Raw genomic sequence first — 19,638 nt, forward strand, 5'->3', positions numbered from 1 at the left:
CGGAATTCTTTTTCTGCAGACAAATTATTTGTATGAAAAGCTTTTAATTTGGTGTGACCCTTCCAGAAATGATTGAAAGAAGGCTTTTGTTATTGTTTAGAGTTTAATTGTGAATGCCTGTACAATGATATGGAAAATATGTTTTATTTGGGATTACACTTTCTTAGTAAGATATGGAGTCATACCATACATGGGTCATGCTAGTGTGTACAATGTGTGAAGCCCATTTCCGGTGTCCCCCATCGTGATATTGCTGGAATATTGCTAAAAGCGGCTTAAAAATAACCAAACTCACTCCCTGACATATTGTTGCAACCAGCTAGAATATTGTTATCCTCCACAAATCATTTCTGTATCTCTGTTATATGAAACTTATGTTTGGCATAGGATGGCCTCAGTTGAGGCTCTGTTTGTGTAAGACACTAAGCTGGTGATGTATGTGTGGAAGGCTCTGTTTGTGTAAGACACTAAGCTGGTGATGTATGTGTGGAAGGCTCTGTTTGTGTAAGACACTAAACTGGTGATGTATCTGTGGAAGGCTCTGTTTGTGTAAGACACTAAGCTGGTGATGTATGTGTGGAAGGCTCTGTTTGTGTAAGACACTAAACTGGTGATGTATCTGTGGAAGGCTCTGTTTGTGTAAGACACTAAGCTGGTGATGTATGTGTGGAAGGCTCTGTTTGTGTAAGACACTAAGCTGGTGATGTATCTGTGAAAGGCTCTGTTTGTGTAAGACACTAAGCTGGTGATGTATCTGTGGAAGGCTCTGTTTGTGTAAGACACTAAGCTGGTGATGTACCTGTGGAAGGCTCTGTTTGTGTAAGACACTAAGCTGGTGATGTATCTGTGGAAGGCTCTGTTTGTGTAAGACACTAAGCTGGTGATGTATCTGTGGAAGGCTCTGTTTGTGTAAGACACTAAGCTGGTGATGTATCTGTGGATGTTGTTCAGGTGGGTCTGTCGGCCCTGCACTTGGCTTGTCTCCGTGGAAACATGAACAGTGTCCACTTCCTACTGAACCACGGAGCTCGCGTCAACATCAAGACAGAGGTGAGACAGAAATTACTCGAACCTTTAAAACATACTCTACTTAAATTAAATATTAGGATACCCACATCTCACGCCAAAATGTGTCTGTTCACAGTTTTTAAAGTGATTGTCCTGATATAACTATTTTCAGTATCTCAGTAATTAGTTGCTCACTTGAACAAACTAATTATGATTTTATTTGTAACTCAGGTTATAATATATACTACCCATCAAAAGTTAAGACTCTCTAGGGTAAATATAGCCACTTACTTCCGGAAACTGTTCTGAACTAAATTTTGCAAAATATTCCATACTGTTTAAGGTACTGTTTACATATGAACTGATATATTGTGAAACAAATTCGTAACGTTGAAAAGATTATTGTCATGAGTTCAATAAATGATAAAAATCAGTGAAAATTGGCAAATTCTTCACAAAACTATACACCAAAACGCACATGCAGCAATTTGATGCATGATCCTGGTGCAATTCATCTGCATTAGGTTTGCAGTTAGTTCCCCCAAGTTAGTGGAGAAATCAATGTTCAATGTAACCATTTATATATACATAACATATAGTGAGTGTTTTATGTGAGTCTAAACTTTTGATGGGAAGTATATTTTAGTCATGCTTGAGTAAGTTAATCTGTCATTGACCAGTAAGGCCAGACCAATTTTATTTCTTGTTTTACAGATTTTTGTACTCAGAAAACCTAAAGGCAGGAGGGGAAAAAATAAAATAAAAATAAATAAATGCTAAAAGTATTTTACTTTTGGCAATTTTTGAAGTGTCTGTGGGGCAAAACACAATCTAAAGAAACTTTCTTGTAAATTTACAGTTTTGACCAATAAAACATTAGGATTTTATTTTTTGAGCAGGGAAAATTAACTTTTTAATATTTTTTCTTATTCTAGAAAAAATACGACCGGCAGATCCGTAAAACAAGAAATAAAATTGGTCTGGCCTAATGGTGGATTTCAGGCAGTGTTTCGAATATGCTTTGTTAGTTCTGTTGGAGTAAATGATGTGTATATTAACTGACCAGGCTGGCTTCACCCCCTTGTACTTTGCTGCCCATGAGGGCCAGGAGGACATCGTCCGGCTGCTGCTGAAGGCGGGAGCAGATCCATGTCTGTCAGTGAAGGTAGGTTGTCAAGTCTAATGACAGCTCCCACCGGGAACCCGATGCTGAAGGCGGGAGCAGATCCATGTCTGTCAGTGAAGGTAGGTTGTCAAGTCTAATGACAGCTCCCACCGGGAACCCGATGCTGAAGGCGGGAGCAGATCCATGTCTGTCAGTGAAGGTAGGTCGTCAAGTCTAATGACAGCTCCCACCGGGAACCCGATGCTGAAGGCGGGAGCAGATCCATGTCTGTCAGTGAAGGTAGGTCGTCAAGTCTAATGACAGCTCCCACCAGGGAACCCGATGCTGAAGGCTGGAGCAGATCCATGTCTGTCAGTGAAGGTAGGTCGTCAAGTCTAATGACAGCTCCCACTGGGGAACCCGATGCTGAAGGCGGAGCAGATCCATGTCTGTCAGTGAAGGTGAAGGTCTCAATGACAGCTCCCACTGGGAACCCGATGCTGAAGGCGGAGCAGATCCATGTCTGTCAGTGAAGGTAGGTTGTCAAGTCTAATGACAGCTCCCACCGGGAACCCGATGCTGAAGGCGGGAGCAGATCCATGTCTGTCAGTGAAGGTAGGTTGTCAAGTCTAATGACAGCTCCCACCGGGAACCCGATGCTGAAGGCGGGAGCAGATCCATGTCTGTCAGTGAAGGTAGGTCGTCAAGTCTAATGACAGCTCCCACCGGGAACCCGATGCTGAAGGTGGGAGCAGATCCATGTCTGTCAGTGAAGGTAGGTCGTCAAGTCTAATGACAGCTCCCACCGGGAACCCGATGCTGAAGGCAGTGAAGGTAGGGAGCAGATCCATGTCTGTCAGTGAAGGTAGGTCGTCAAGTCTAATGACAGCTCCCACAGGGAACCCGATGCTGAAGGCGGGAGCAGATCCATGTCTGTCAGTGAAGGTAGGTCGTCAAGTCTAATGACAGCTCCCACTGGGAACCCGATGCTGAAGGCGGGAGCAGATCCATGTCTGTCAGTGAAGGTAGGTCGTCAAGTCTAATGACAGCTCCCACTGGGAACCCGATGCTGAAGGCGGGAGCAGATCCATGTCTGTCAGTGAAGGTAGGTCGTCAAGTCTAATGACAGCTCCCACTGGGAACCCGATGATGTTCCTCCGTGAGAGTCTGAGAATAATACTGAGCAACCTTTGTCTACCATTATATGCGATTTGTATCGTGCTTGCTTTTATGTTTATGCTGTCATTACCATCAAGTTATCAATTAATCCGAAATGCTTGAACAAACGTTTGGGCAGTAACCATGGTAACATGACACTAGGTGTCTGTTGCAGTGTGGGATGACTCCCCTTGGCATTGCTCTCAGTATGGAACACGTCGTCGTCATAGAAACCATCTTGTCCCTGTGTCCTGCAGCGCCCCCTTTAGCCAACATCGACAGTGACTACCTGGACACCAAGCCAGATGAGATGTTGCTGCGGGCGGCCTACAGTGGGGACTTGGATCAAGTGAAGATGTGCATAGACGAGCTGGGCTTTGACCCCAACAAAGTCACCAGTATCGTGAGTTTTGACTCTGGGGTTACCATGACGACCTAGGATAGAATTGTTCTTCAGCAAGTCCTGCATGGTATGGGAAGTCTGACTGACTGACTGAGCGGATTCGTCCTTGTGTTCCATTTCAATAAATTGATGCTCATGATGTTAATCACTGGATCCTCCACATTTGATTATTATAACAGACAGCCTCTAATAATGCTGTAAAAAGTCTTACCAAACAAACAAACGACAATCAAACAAAGAAATGTTTTCAGTCCTGAAGCTGCAGCCATATGTCTGTTTACGACCAGCATCCAACTGACCTGGGCCCCGTTTCACAAAGCTCTCTCATAGTAATCGTACCTTCTATACTGTAGCATAGACTTACGACAGTCGTAGCGCTACGATAGCTTTGTGAAACAGGGCCCCATATGTCTGTCTATTTGCGACCAGCATCCAACTGACCTGTATGTCTGTTTACGACCAGCATCCAACTGACCTGTATGTCTGTTTACCACCAGTATCCAACTGACCTGTATGTCTGTTTATGACCAGTATCCAACTGACCTGTATGTCTGTTTATGACCAGTATCCCACTGACCTGTATGTCTGTTTACGACCAGTATCCAACTGACCTGAATGTCTGTTTATGACCAGTATCCAACTGACCTGTATGTCTGTTTACGACCAGCATCCAACTGACCTGAATGTCTGTTTATGACCAGTATCCAACTGACCTGAATGTCTGTTTATGACCAGTATCCAACTGACCTGTATGTCTGTTTACGACCAGCATCCAACTGACCTGAATGTCTGTTTATGACCAGTATCCAACTGACCTGTATGTCTGTTTACGACCAGCATCCAACTGACCTGTATGTCTGTTTACGACCAGCATCCAACTGACCTGTATGTCTGTTTACGACCAGTACCCCACTGACCTGTATGTCTGTTTACGACCAGTATCCAACTGACCTTTATGTCTGTTTACGACCAGTACCCCACTGACCTGTATGTCTGTTTACGACCAGTATCCAACTGACCTGTATGTCTGTTTACGACCAGTATCCAACTGACCTGTATGTCTGTTTACTACCAGCATCCAACTGACCTGAATGTCTGTTTACGACCAGTACCCCACTGACCTGTATGTCTGTTTACGACCAGCATCCAACTGACCTTTATGTCTGTTTACGACCAGTACCCCACTGACCTGTATGTCTGTTTACGACCAGTATCCAACTGACCTGTATGTCTGTTTACGACCAATACCCCACTGACCTGTATGTCTGTTTACTACCAGCATCCAACTGACCTGAATGTCTGTTTACGACCAGTACCCCACTGACCTGTATGTCTGTTTACGACCAGCATCCAACTCACCTGTATGTCTGTTTACTACCAGCATCCAACTCACCTGTATGTCTGTTTACGATCAGCATCCAACTGACCTGTCAGGGCTCGATTTATTGCTTTGTTACTTGCACTGGTGCAACACAATATCACAAAGTGCAACCTAGTTATGAGTGTTTACAATTTTTGAGAAATAAATCAACAATGCATCTAACGTTATAAGCATAAATATGTCAGCTTATTTTTATTCTAAACTTTGAATAGCTATGGCACTGTAATATTGCTATTCATATACACATTTCGGCTATGACAGCTCTTGTAAACAGGGATCATCTTTGTCTCTGTGTTGCTATGGTTTCATGGGTTCTACATCACGGAAATATGTTTATGTGCACCGAAATCTCTGACATTTTAACACACTACGTTCCAACTGGAATTTGGCTGGTCACACTAGGTTTTTATCATAGGTTGCACCTGGTGCAAGTAGGTTAAGCTCTCTCAAATCAAGCCCTGGTCTGCATGTCTGTTTACAGCAAGGAGCCAAGGCTATTCACCTGGTGTGCATGAAAGGACACACGGCCATCCTGAATGAACTGCTCAGTCGAAATGCAAGCATCCACTACAAGTCAAAGGTAATGAAAGTCAAGGTCAGAACTGATGTTCATATGACGGTCCCGCCGTGATATTGCTGGAATATTGCTGAAAGCGGCGTAAAACTAAACTCACTCACTCATATGACGGAGTTTGATGAAACAGATACACAGTTTGGAGTTTCAACCTCACTTTTGTCAGTCAGCAACATTTTCTGCAAATTTGTCTCAGTGAATTAACACTGACTGTTGTAGCTGTAATAAAGTTGCCTATTACCATAAAGTGATTCAAAACCAGGAACCATCTGATCCAAGGTCCTCATGACCACCATTAGCAACACCATTAGCAAGATGACAAGGTAAGGATGTTATCTGAGGGATGACATCGTGCCCTGCTGAATATACAAAGTGTTTTATTATTAGATGCCTTATGTGCCAACGAGACACAACACACACACATATTTTCAAAATCGTGGATCTGTCTTTGTGATTGTGTTAGGTATCTTAGCTTGTGAATACTTTTTGAAAAGTTAAGAATTATTTCTTTTTCGGTTCACTATTGGAAGTAACATAAGTATTGTGTTGAGTAAAGTTTGCCTACTGTTATCTTCTCCAGCGTGGTATAGACCCGGTGCACTGTGCTGCGAGGCACGGCCATGTTGATATCCTCGGGATTCTGCTGAATCATGGTGCCTGCATCAACAACCAGTCCGAGGTATGTCTTCAGAAGGGGCAGACAACTCCCTTCCTTTGAATGGTTTCAGTGGGGATGGTTCTCAATCCATTTTACCCTTGACTGGCCTTGAGCTATGAGGATTAGGGATGGGGTGCAAAGGTTCTTAGTCCATTGTGCCCTTGACTGGCCTTAAGTTATGATGAATGGAGAAGGGAGGTGCAAAGGTTCTCAATCCATTGTGCCCTTGACCGGCCTTAAGTTACGATGAATGGAGAGGGGAGGTGCAAAGGTTCTCAATCCATTGTGCCCTTGACTGGCCTTAAGTTATGATGAATGGAGAGGGGAGGTGCAAAGGTTCTCAATCCATTGTGCCCTTGACTGGCCTTAAGTTATGATGAATGGAGAGGGGAGGTGCAAAGGTTCTCAATCCATTGTGCCCTTGACTGGCCTTAAGTTATGATGAATGGAGAGGGGAAGTGCAAAGGTTCTCAATCCATTATGTCCTTGACTGGCCTTAAGTTATGATGAATGGAGAGGGGAGGTACAAAGGTTCTTAATCCATTGTGCCCTTGACCGGCCTTAAGTTACGATGAATAGAGAGGGGAGATGCAAAGGTTCTTAATCCATTGTGCCCTTGACTGGCCTTAAGTTATGATGAATGGAGAGGGGAGGTGCAAAGGTTCTCAATCCATTGTGTCCTTGACTGGCCTTAAGTTATGATGAATGGAGAGGGGAGGTACAAAGGTTCTCAATCCATTGTGCCCTTGACTGGCCTTAAGTTATGATGAATGGAGAGGGGAGGTACAAAGGTTCTCAATCCATTGTGCCCTTGACTGGCCTTAAGTCATGATGAATGGAGAGGGGAGGTGCAAAGGTTCTCAATCCATTGTGCCATTGACTGGCCTTAAGTTATGATGAATGGAGAGGGGAGGTGCAAAGGTTCTCAGTCCATTGTGCCCTTGACTGGCCTTAAGTTATGATGAATGGAGAGGGGAGGTGCAAAGGTTCTCAATCCATTGTGCCCTTGACTGGCCTTAAGTTATGATGAATGGAGAGGGGAGGTGCAAAGGTTCTCAGTCCATTGTACCCTTGACTGGCCTTAAGTTATGATGAATGGAGAGGGGAGGTGCAAAGGTTCTCAGTCCATTGTACCCTTGACTGGCCTTAAGTCATGATGAATGGAGAGGGGAGGTGCAAAGGTTCTCAGTCCATTGTGCCCTTGACTGGCCTTAAGTTATGATGAATGGAGAGGGGAGGTGCAAAGGTTCTCAGTCCATTGTACCCTTGACTGGCCTTAAGTCATGATGAATGGAGAGGGGAGGTGCAAAGGTTCTCAGTCCATTGTGCCCTTGACTGGCCTTAAGTTATGATGAATGGAGAGGGGAGGTGCAAAGGTTCTCAGTCCATTGTACCCTTGACTGGCCTTAAGTTATGATGAATGGAGAGGGAGGTGCAAAGGTTCTCAGTCCATTGTGCCCCTTGACTGGCCTTAAGTCATGATGAATGGAGAGGGAGGTGCAAAGGTTCTCAGTCCATTGTGCCCTTGACTGGACTGGCCTTAAGTTATGATGAATGGAGAGGGGAGGTGCAAAGGTTCTCAGTCCATTGTACCCTTGACTGGCCTTAAGTCATGATGAATGGAGAGGGGAGGTGCAAAGGTTCTCAGTCCATTGTGCCCTTGACTGGCCTTAAGTTATGATGAATGGAGAGGGGAGGTGCAAAGGTTCTCAATCCATTGTGCCCTTGACTGGCCTGAAGTTATGATGAATGGAGAGGGGAGGTGCAAAGGTTCTCAGTCCATTGTTAAGCCACATTCTTGTCAGCCTACTCTGTGTTTTCTGCATACTTCAAGTTCATTGATTTTGTGTTAACCTGTGTTTCCTACATTCAGGATGGCATGACTCCATTGTACATTGCCTGTCTGGAGAACCAAGCAGCGTTCATTGAAACATTGCTTCTTCATGGAGCAGATCCTGATATAGCTATCAAAGTAAGTATGTGTTACACCGACGTGTTAGAACTGATCTTCATGTGTTTTAAGAGGCGAATAACATGATATGAGGAGATCAGGCTCTCTACTATGGTTGACGCATGTCACTGTATCCCATATGCATAGGCTAATACTTGACGTCTGTCACTAGATTTGGAAACACCTGACACTACTCGTATATATGACCATTTCCTGATGACTGTTCTGTTTTCAGGGTGACTTCATCTGTGCTGATGTTGCTGTGCAGGAGCGGTGTGTAGCTGCCCTCAACACCCTGCTGATGTGGTGTAACAGACTGGGACCCTTCACACCGTCAGGACAGGTAGGGCAGTTGGGGTCAAGCAGGAACAGGAAGTTGGCTGGAGAGTGTTCTGTTTTTGTGGTACAGATGAACTTGTCCTAGATATTGTCATGCATAATTACCAAAATAAATGAAATATAGTAAGGTTGTTAGATTGAAAACATGCTTATTTTGACCATCTTTTAATTGGTATTTTTTTATGAAGAAATAATTATCATTTTTAAAAGTTTTGGATAACAATTGAACCTAACAATACCCTGATAGTATCTTTTACTATTTTGACACTGGCATGCTGACTAGAATCTCAGTTGCTTTAAAAGTGTAATTGTTCTGCTTTGTCTAGTATTTCCTAACGCATTTCTTGGACAGGGTTGTCTGTTTTTGCTTGTTTTTAGTTTAAAGTTGAGACCTGAGCTTCTGGGTTGTTTCTTTGAACACATTTTTCATATTCAGATAAGTGTAATTATTTCCAGAAAATGAATTATGTGGAAGAAATTGCAGAGAAGGTCCAGTCGAAGATATTGACAGCTATTGGTGAAGTTTCCCTCTCACAGCAGATGGAGGAGTTTGACAGTATCAGAAAGGTAGGGTGTTTAGTAGCTGTATAAGTGTACTATGATGTTGGAGATACCTGTAGCGGTAAGGAGATAGCACCAGGACTGGTGGCCTGAGAATCTGTACACTTTGTCTGAGAGGGTTAGCAATCTGACACTGCAGTATTATATTTGTGTGCTAGAACTGTAAAATTGTCAGAAGTCAATACTTGTAGTAGCAGCCACATGACACATATAAGAGAATTAATCACTCTCATGATGTTCGTCTCATTTTCCCTTAATCTCACCTGGTTTGGCAGAAGACACCATCATAAACTAATTTTTCTTATCAAGATATCAACCTCACATGCTTAATATATTGCTGCACCGTCAATATGTTTTGTGCTCTGTGAAACTATCATTGTTTGAATATGATCCCACAAGTGTCAGCTCTAAAATTACTCAAAGAGTTCCAATCTGATATAGAGTGAGTGAGTGAGTTTACTTTTACGCCACACTCAGCAATAATCCAGCTATATGGTGGCGGTCTGTAAATAATCGAGTCTGGACCAGACAATCCAGTGGTCAACAGCATGAGCATCGATCTGCGTAGTTGGGAACCAATGACATGTGTCATGTTAGAATAGACAATCAGTTAGAATGTCTGTTATGTGTAAGTATCCTGGGCTCCTTTTTTTCCTGGTTAACCTTTGCAGTGTGACCAATATCATCAAGCATTATACATATACAAGAATCATTCAAGTGAGCTGCAGAACACTTGAGTATGTTCTATCTGGATTAGTTGGTCATGTTGATGGTATAGTTTGTCCTGTTGCATGTGTGGACCAGCTGAGTTCCGATGTCCATAGACTCATCCTTGAGGAGGCTCGCAAGGGCAACACTAACTTCCTTCACACGCAGCTCTTGCAGCTCAACACGCCTGTACCAGCTGCAGTAAGTAGACTCTTGTTCATGAACACTCTTGTACCAGCTGCAGTAAGTAGATTCTTGTTGATGAACACTCTTGTACCACCTGCAGTAAGTAGACTCTTGTTGTTGAACACCCTTGTACCAGCTGCAGTAAGTAGACTCTTGTTGATGAACACTCTTGTACCAGCTGCAGTAAGTAGACTCTTGTTGATGAACACCCCTGTACCACCTGCAGTAAGTAGACTGTTGTTGTTGAACACCCTTGTACCAGCTGCAGTAAGTAGACTCTTGTTGATGAACACCCTTGTACCAGCTGCAGTAAGTAGACTCTTGTTGATGAACACTCTTGTACCAGCTGCAGTAAGTAGACTCTTGTTGATGAACACTCTTGTACCAGCTGCAGTAAGTAGACTGTTGTTGTTGAACACCCTTGTACCAGCTGCAGTAAGTAGATTCTTGTTTATGAACATTCTTGTACCAGCTGCAGTAAGTAGATTCTTGTTGATGAACACCCCTGTACCAGCTGCAGTAAGTAGACTCTTGTTGATGAACACTCTTGTACCAGCTGCAGTAAGTAGACTCTTGTTGTTGAACACTCTTGTACCAGCTGCAGTAAGTAGACTCTTGTTGTTGAACACCCCTGTACCAGCTGCAGTAAGTAGATTCTTGTTGATGAACACCCCTGTACCAGCTGCAGTAAGTAGACTCTTGTTTATGAACACCCCTGTACCAGCTGCAGTAAGTAGACTCTTGTTGTTGAACACTCTTGTACCAGCTGCAGTAAGTAGACTCTTGTTGATGAACACTCTTGTACCAGCTGCAGTAAGTAGATTCTTGTTGATGAACACTCTTGTACCACCTGCAGTAAGTAGACTCTTGTTGTTGAACACCCTTGTACCAGCTGCAGTAAGTAGACTCTTGTTGATGAACACTCTTGTACCAGCTGCAGTAAGTAGACTGTTGTTGTTGAACACCCTTGTACCAGCTGCAGTAAGTAGACTCTTGTTGATGAACATTCTTGTACCAGCTGCAGTAAGTAGACTCTTGTTGTTGAACACTCTTGTACCAGCTGCAGTAAGTAGACTCTTGTTGATGAACACCCCTGTACCAGCTGCAGTAAGTAGACTCTTGTTGATGAACACCCCTGTACCAGCTGCAGTAAGTAGACTCTTGTTGTTGAACACTCTTGTACCAGCTGCAGTAAGTAGATTCTTGTTGATGAACACCCCTGTACCAGCTGCAGTAAGTAGACTCTTGTTGTTGAACACTCTTGTACCAGCTGCAGTAAGTAGACTCTTGTTGTTGAACACTCTTGTACCAGCTGCAGTAAGTAGACTCTTGTTGATGAACACCCCTGTACCAGCTGCAGTAAGTAGACTCTTGTTGATGAACACCCCTGTACCAGCTGCAGTAAGTAGACTCTTGTTGTTGAACACTCTTGTACCAGCTGCAGTAAGTAGATTCTTGTTGATGAACACCCCTGTACCAGCTGCAGTAAGTAGATTATTGTTGTTGAACACTCTTGTACCAGCTGCAGTAAGTAGACTCTTGTTGTTGAACACTCTTGTACCAGCTGCAGTAAGTAGACTCTTGTTGATGAACACCCCTGTACCAGCTGCAGTAAGTAGATTCTTGTTGATGAACACCCCTGTACCTGCTGAAGTAAGTAGATTCTTGTTGATGAACACCCCTGTACCAGCTGCAGTAAGTAGACTCTTGTTGATGAACACTCTTGTACCAGCTGCAGTAAGTAGATCCTTGTTGATGAACACCCCTGTACCAGCAGCAGTAAGTAGATTCTTGTTCATGAACACCCCTGTCCCAGCTGTAGTAAGTAGATTCTTGTTCATAAACACCCCTGTACCAGCTGCAGTAAGTAGACTCTTGTTGATGAACACCCCTGTACCCGCTGCAGTAAGTAGACTCTTGTTGTTGAACACTCTTGTACCAGCTGCAGTAAGTAGACTCTTGTTGTTGAACACTCTTGTACCAGCTGCAGTAAGTAGACTCTTGTTGATGAACACCCCTGTACCAGCTGCAGTAAGTAGACTCTTGTTGATGAACACCCCTGTACCAGCTGCAGTAAGTAGACTCTTGTTGTTGAACACTCTTGTACCAGCTGCAGTAAGTAGATTCTTGTTGATGAACACCCCTGTACCAGCTGCAGTAAGTAGATTATTGTTGTTGAACACTCTTGTACCAGCTGCAGTAAGTAGACTCTTGTTGTTGAACACTCTTGTACCAGCTGCAGTAAGTAGACTCTTGTTGATGAACACCCCTGTACCAGCTGCAGTAAGTAGATTCTTGTTGATGAACACCCCTGTACCTGCTGAAGTAAGTAGATTCTTGTTGATGAACACCCCTGTACCAGCTGCAGTAAGTAGACTCTTGTTGATGAACACTCTTGAACCAGCTGCAGTAAGTAGATCCTTGTTGATGAACACCCCTGTACCAGCAGCAGTAAGTAGATTCTTGTTCATGAACACCCCTGTCCCAGCTGTAGTAAGTAGACTCTTGTTGATGAACACCCCTGTACCTGCTGCAGTAAGTAGACTCTTGTTGTTGAACACTCTTGTACCAGCTGCAGTAAGTAGACTCTTGTTGTTGAACACTCTTGTACCAGCTGCAGTAAGTAGACTCTTGTTGATGAACACCCCTGTACCAGCTGCAGTAAGTAGATTCTTGTTGATGAACACCCCTGTACCTGCTGAAGTAAGTAGATTCTTGTTGATGAACACCCCTGTACCAGCTGCAGTAAGTAGACTCTTGTTGATGAACACTCTTGTACCAGCTGCAGTAAGTAGATCCTTGTTGATGAACACCCCTGTACCAGCAGCAGTAAGTAGATTCTTGTTCATGAACACCCCTGTCCCAGCTGTAGTAAGTAGATTCTTGTTCATAAACACCCCTGTACCAGCTGCAGTAAGTAGACTCTTGTTGATGAACACCCCTGTACCCGCTGCAGTAAGTAGACTCTTGTTGTTGAACACTCTTGTACCAGCTGCAGTAAGTGGACTCTTGTTGATGAACACCCCTGTACCAGCTGCAGTAAGTAGACTCTTGTTGATGAACACCCCTGTACCAGCTGCAGTAAGTAGACTCTTGTTGTTGAACACCCCTGTACCAGCTGCAGTAAGTAGACTCTTGTTGATGAACACCCCTGTACCAGCTGCAGTAAGTAGACTCTTGTTGATGAACACCCCTGTACCAGCTGCAGTAAGTAGACTCTTGTTGTTGAACACCCCTGTACCAGCTGCAGTAAGTAGACTCTTGTTGATGAACACCCCTGTCCCAGCTGCAGTAAGTAGATCCTTGTTGATGAACACTCTTGTACCAGCTGCAGTAAGTAGACTCTTGTTGATGAACACCCCTGTACCAGCTGCAGTAAGTAGATTCTTGTTGATGAACACCCTGTACCACCTGCAGTAAGTAGACTCTTGTTGATGAACACCCCTGTACCTGCTGCAGTAAGTAGACTCTTTTTGTTGAACACCCCTGTACCAGCTGCAGTAAGTAGACTCTTGTTGATGAACACCCCTGTACCAGCTGCAGTAAGTAGACTCTTGTTGATGAACACCCCTGTACCAGCTGCAGTAAGTAGACTCTTGTTGATGAACACCCCTGTACCACCTGCAGTAAGTAGATTCTTGTTGATGAATACTCTTGTACCAGCTGCAGTAAGTAGACTCTTGTTGATGAACACCCCTGTACCAGCTGCAGTAAGTAGATTCTTGTTGATGAACACCCTGTACCACCTGCAGTAAGTAGACTCTTGTTGATGAACACCCCTGTACCTGCTGCAGTAAGTAGACTCTTTTTGTTGAACACCCCTGTACCAGCTGCAGTAAGTAGACTCTTGTTGATGAACACCCCTGTACCAGCTGCAGTAAGTAGACTCTTGTTGATGAACACCCCTGTACCAGCTGCAGTAAGTAGACTCTTGTTGATGAACACCCCTGTACCACCTGCAGTAAGTAGATTCTTGTTGATGAATACTCTTGTACCAGCTGCAGTAAGTAGACTCTTGTTGATGAACACCCCTGTACCAGCTGCAGTATGTAGATTTTTGTTGAACACCCCTGTATCAGCTGCAGTAAGTAGATTCTTGTTGATGAACACCTTTTGTTGATGGACACTCTTGTACCAGCTGCAGTAAGTAGACTCTTGTTGATGAACACCCCTGTACCAGCTGCAGTAAGTAGACTCTTGTTGATGAACACCCCTGTACCAGCTGCAGTAAGTAGACTCTTGTTGTTGAACACTCTTGTACCAGCTGCAGTAAGTAGACTCTTGTTGATGAACACCCCTGTACCAGCTGCAGTAAGTAGACTCTTGTTGATGAACACCCCTGTCCCAGCTGCAGTAAGTAGATCCTTGTTGATGAACACTCTTGTACCAGCTGCAGTAAGTAGACTCTTGTTGATGAACACCCCTGTACCAGCTGCAGTAAGTAGATTCTTGTTGATGAACACCCTGTACCACCTGCAGTAAGTAGACTCTTGTTGATGAACACCCCTGTACCTGCTGCAGTAAGTAGACTCTTTTTGTTGAACACCCCTGTACCAGCTGCAGTAAGTAGACTCTTGTTGATGAACACCCCTGTACCAGCTGCAGTAAGTAGACTCTTGTTGATGAACACCCCTGTACCAGCTGCAGTAAGTAGACTCTTGTTGATGAACACCCCTGTACCCGCTGCAGTAAGTAGACTCTTGTTGATGAACACCCCTGTACCACCTGCAGTATGTAGATTTTTGTTGAACACCCCTGTATCAGCTGCAGTAAGTAGATTCTTGTTGATGAACACCTTTTGTTGATGGACACTCTTGTACCAGCTGCAGTAAGTAGACTCTTGTTGATGAACACCCCTGTACCCGCTGCAGTAAGTAGACTCTTGTTGTTGAACACTCTTGTACCAGCTGCAGTAAGTAGATTCTTGTTGTTGAACACTCCTGTACCAGCTGCAGTAAGTAGATTCTTGTTGATGAACACCCCTGTACCAGCTGAAGTAAGAAGATTCTTGTTGTTGAACACTCCTGTACCAGCTGCAGTAAGTAGATTCTTGTTGATGAACACCCCTGTACCAGCTGCAGTAAGTAGACTCTTGTTGATGAACACCCCTGTACCACCTGCAGTAAGTAGACTCTTGTTGTTGAACACCCCTGTACCCGCTGCAGTAAGTAGATTCTTGTTGATGAACACTCTTGTACCAGCTGCAGTAAGTAGACTCTTGTTCATGAACACCCCTGTACCAGCTGCAGTATGTAGATTTTTGTTGAACACCCCTGTATCAGCTGCAGTAAGTAGATTCTTGTTGATGAACACCTTTTGTTGATGGACACTCTTGTACCAGCTGCAGTAAGTAGACTCTTGTTGATGACCACCGCTGTACCAGCTGCAGTAAGTAGAATCGTGTTGATGAACACCCCTGTACCAGCTGCAGTAAGTAGACTCTTGTTGATGAACACCCCTGTACCAGCTGAAGTAAGTAGATTCTTGTTGTTGAACACTCCTGTACCAGCTGCAGTAAGTAGATTCTTGTTGATGAACACCCCTGTACCAGCTGAAGTAAGTAGATTCTTGTTGATGAACACCCCTGTACCAGCTGCAGTAAGTAGATTCTTGTTGATGAACACCCCTGTACCAGCTGAAGTAAGTAGACAGTTCCTTTTGGTCAAAGCCTCTATATCAGCTGAGTGCAGTAGACCTTTCTTGTTGGTAGAAATGGAAGTGCAGTTAGCAGACCCCAAGTTTGTACCTGCTGCAGTGAATAGAGAGGTGTCCTATGTCTTCAGGTCTGGGTATTGCCTTGGTGACAGAGATGATGAATGCTGTAAATACATCACCCTCTGACCTCATATCTGTTTCCACAGAGACAGCTGACCCCTCTCCACTGTGCCAGCTTCGCAGGTCATGCAGACACAGTTGACTTCCTGGTCCATGCCGGTGTTGACCTTGACAAACAAACCAAGGTGAGGAGCGTCTTTCAGTGCCGGTGTTGACCTTGAGAAACAAATCAAGGTGAGGAGCGTCTTTCAGTATCGGTGTTGACCTTGACAAACAGACCAAGGTGAGGAGCGTCTTTCAGTATTGGTGTTGACCTTGACAAACAAACCAAGGTGAGGAGCGTCTTTCAGTGCCGGTGTTGACCTTGACAAACAAACCAAGGTGAGGAGCGTCTTTTAGTGCTGGTAATGACCTAGACAAGCAAACTAAAGTGAGGAGCGTCTTTCAGTGCCGGTGTTGACCTTGAGAAACAAACCAAGGTGAGGAGAGTCTTTCATTGACGGTGTTGACCTTGAGAAACAAACCAAGGTGAGGAGAGTCTTTTAGTGCCGTGGTGACCTTGAGAAACAAACCAAGGTGAGGAGAGTCTTTCAGTGTTAGCTGGCCTTCGGTTGTCTCGATAAGTAACTTTGACTGTTCGAGGCTGTTTTCTAGGTCGGGCTTGATTTCACTTGATGTATTGGAGGAATAACTCTAGATTTAAAGATTATTATTCTCATTATTAAAATAAATACTAGTATTTGAAAATCTATAAATTAATCAGGGATTGAACTAGATGTGTCCAGAGGCTGCTTTAGAATTTGAATTAATAATTTCCCAAATTATGTGAAAAGGTGGTGGTAGTGAATTAAAAATGTTCAATTTTTGTCAGTAACACAATATTTTACCCAATATTCCAGGCAAAGGCACCTAGCTTGAAATCCTAGATAAATCACTGTTCTTTCCTGGTGTTTTACATTCATTTTCCAGATCAAATCTGTTGTAGAGTAGATTCATTTAAAACTGTCACTGGCTTAATTGGCTTAATAAATTATGTGTACAGTTTCTTTTTGATATCAAATATGTCATCATGAAATGATCAAAAAATTAAACTCCATTTAACTTTATTGACAAGAAGTTACTTGTAATGTTGAAAGTGTGTGAATCTAATTATCATCCAAAATGTCTGTTACAACCTGTTTAGTTTGTGAACAGTAATAACTAATGTTTGTTACAACCTGTTTAGTTTGTGAACAGTAATAACTAGTGTTTTGAGCTAAAAAAGCAAAGGTAACAGTGATCTTAAGTGATGTACTTTCATTGTGATGTCATGGTAACTGATGATGTCACAATGATGTGAAGTTACAGCGATTTCCACTTTGGAAGCCTGTTTTGATTAATAAAATATTACTCTGTAGGAGGTATTGAGACCTTATGCTGTCTGCGCTGCAGGAAGGAGTTTCTGCCCTGCATCTGGCTTGCCAACAAGGACATGTGGATGTTGTTGTGATGTTATGTTGTCTGTGCTACAGGCAGGATTTTCTGCCCTGTATCTGGCTTGCCAACAAGGACACGTGGATGTTGTTGTGATGTTATGTTGTCTGTGCTGCTGGCAGGATTTTCTGCCCTGTATCTGGCTTGCCAACAAAGACACGTGGATGTTGTTGTGATGTTATGTTGTCTGTGCTACAGGCAGGATTTTCTGCCCTGTATCTGGCTTGCCAACAAAGACACGTGGATGTTGTTGTGATGTTATGTTGTCTGTGCTACAGGCAGGATTTTCTGCCCTGTATCTGTCTTGCCAACAAGGACATGTGGATGTTGTTGTGATGTTATGTTGTCTGTGTTACAGGCAGGATTTTCTGCCCTGTATCTGGCTTGCCAACAAGGACAAGTGGACGTTGTTGAGATGCTGCTGAGGGTGGGGGCGGACCCAACTCTACATTCACAGGTGACGACCATTGTAACATATCAATCACTGGATTGTATGGTCCAGACTCAATTATTTACAGACTGCCGTCATATAGCTGGAGTATCCCTGTTAGACAACAAACATACTGTAGCCTTAGCTCATTCTTCAGTTTAGAATATTGGCCTCAAGAATGGCTATATATAACAGATTATTATGTTTTTACCAATTTAAATCTCCTGTGTTGTGCCAACTATTAGACACCTGTTGTCTTGTAATGTTTGTACAAAGTATAGGTTTAATGTTTTCATGAGTAAGAATACCACAGAAGTTCTCTCATATCTTTTTTAGATCCTTCTTAGATTTGCGCCTGTCTCACCATGTATACAGTCATGCATGAATATTCCCAAATTATTTAGGAGATGAACATACTTCCATTGTAGACTTAACCAGATGAATTGCAATTGGAATACATAAGATAAAATGTGTGTCAGAGTGTGGCAATGTTAGACATATTTTGTTAGTGAGGAGTGATGCAGTGTAGACATTGAGGAAAACAAAGACTGACACCATGCTGATGTACTTCCAGCTGGGACTCACGCCCCTAGGCATCTCCATGTACACCAAACAACACCATGTGATGGAAGCCATCTTGTCCAACACACCCGGCACACAGCCCATCAGCCATAGCGGGACCTTCTTCCAGAAGAGGGAGCGTGTCAAAAGGGAGAAGAGGACTTTCTGTGTTATCGCTTAATTCTTGAGCTCTGTCCAATCTTGTGTTGAATGAATGTGTTGGAAAATATGTGCGAAATATGTCTATTTCAGTTATGCCAAATGTTTTGTGTGAACAAACCAGAAACAGAATATTCCCAGGTCCCTGCTGCTGGTTGTCGGAGGGGAGGTAACTGTACCTGGGACCTGTTCCAAAAATACATTTGAGAGCTACCACAGTAGTAAGTCTATGTCCATATATGGGAGGTATGGTCACCATTGATGACTTTGTGGAAGGCCCCTGTGTTCAGACTCTTCAACTCAACTGATTGGGTGTCATTATAACCACATGGTTTGTAATGTTGCTCATGTTTTCAACCACTGGTTCTGCTCCCATGGAATATCTGGGCCTGCAAAACAGCAGTGATGGGGAATTGGTGGAAGCATGCTGATGATTTGCAAAACTCACTTGAAGTAGAAGTCTGTGAAGGCCTGGAGGGGTCAGACAGTGTTATTTAGGTAGGAAAGATCTGACACCAAAGCATTTAAAGGGGTGCCAATGCCCTGTCTGATGGTATTCAGAGGCAGCAGTGCTGAAGCCAGGGGGATCATGCTAACGTTCCAACATGGACATTAAGACTGAAGAGAAGCCAAGAGAAACGTGTGATATGCAAGATGCCTTGAGAGTGGATGTAGACGCTCTCTTGAGTATTAATAGAACTGGAAAATGTTTTTGATAATCATACCTGCACATCTTGTAACACACACTTAAGTGGTTCAATTCTCTTTAGGATCAGCTCTGGAGCTCTGTGGAGGGGTGGAGACCCCAGTGAGAATAGGTGTCAAGGTTTCTGTTGTTGATGAAGGAGGCTCACATGTTCATACTCTTTGACTTGATCTGCAGCTTGGGATGTTCCAAATACTACCTACCATTGGTTTGTCTGTCTCATGTTCGATTATACTTTATCACACAACCCTTCATCATGACACAGGTGGAGTATTATCAGGTGCACCTCTGAACAATATAGAAAAGCTTAGGATCAGCATTATGACAGTGAGCTATGCTATGCAGGTTTCTGTACATTCTTACACGTCTGTGAGTGAGTGAGTTTAGTTTTACGCCGCACTCAGCAATATCCCAGCTATATGGCGGCAGTTTGTAAATAATCAAGTCTGGACCAGACAATCCGGTGATCAACAGCATGAGCGTCGATCTACGCAATTGGGAA

The 19,638-nt window shown here is 43.6% G+C and overlaps 1 protein-coding gene across 1 annotated transcript in view; it reads left to right on the forward strand.

The window, feature by feature from the left end:
* Positions 1 to 18,526, forward strand: part of LOC124261909 (ankyrin-3-like) — a 29,240-nt gene extending 10,714 nt beyond the window's left edge. Inside the window, exons 11-22 of the mRNA XM_046696271.1 lie at positions 952 to 1,050; positions 2,075 to 2,173; positions 3,447 to 3,674; positions 5,537 to 5,635; positions 6,210 to 6,308; positions 8,161 to 8,259; positions 8,474 to 8,581; positions 9,034 to 9,144; positions 9,943 to 10,047; positions 15,894 to 15,992; positions 17,639 to 17,737; positions 18,285 to 18,526. Coding sequence (XP_046552227.1) covers positions 952 to 1,050; positions 2,075 to 2,173; positions 3,447 to 3,674; positions 5,537 to 5,635; positions 6,210 to 6,308; positions 8,161 to 8,259; positions 8,474 to 8,581; positions 9,034 to 9,144; positions 9,943 to 10,047; positions 15,894 to 15,992; positions 17,639 to 17,737; positions 18,285 to 18,452 — 1,413 coding nt within the window. The 3' untranslated portion in view covers positions 18,453 to 18,526. The remainder of the gene's footprint in view (positions 1 to 951; positions 1,051 to 2,074; positions 2,174 to 3,446; positions 3,675 to 5,536; positions 5,636 to 6,209; positions 6,309 to 8,160; positions 8,260 to 8,473; positions 8,582 to 9,033; positions 9,145 to 9,942; positions 10,048 to 15,893; positions 15,993 to 17,638; positions 17,738 to 18,284) is intronic.
* Positions 18,527 to 19,638: the final 1,112 nt, after the last annotated feature.

Source organism: Haliotis rubra, unplaced genomic scaffold, assembly GCF_003918875.1.
Source record: "Haliotis rubra isolate DU_JTF1 unplaced genomic scaffold, ASM391887v1 Scf815, whole genome shotgun sequence".
Taxonomy (NCBI): domain Eukaryota; kingdom Metazoa; phylum Mollusca; class Gastropoda; order Lepetellida; family Haliotidae; genus Haliotis; species Haliotis rubra.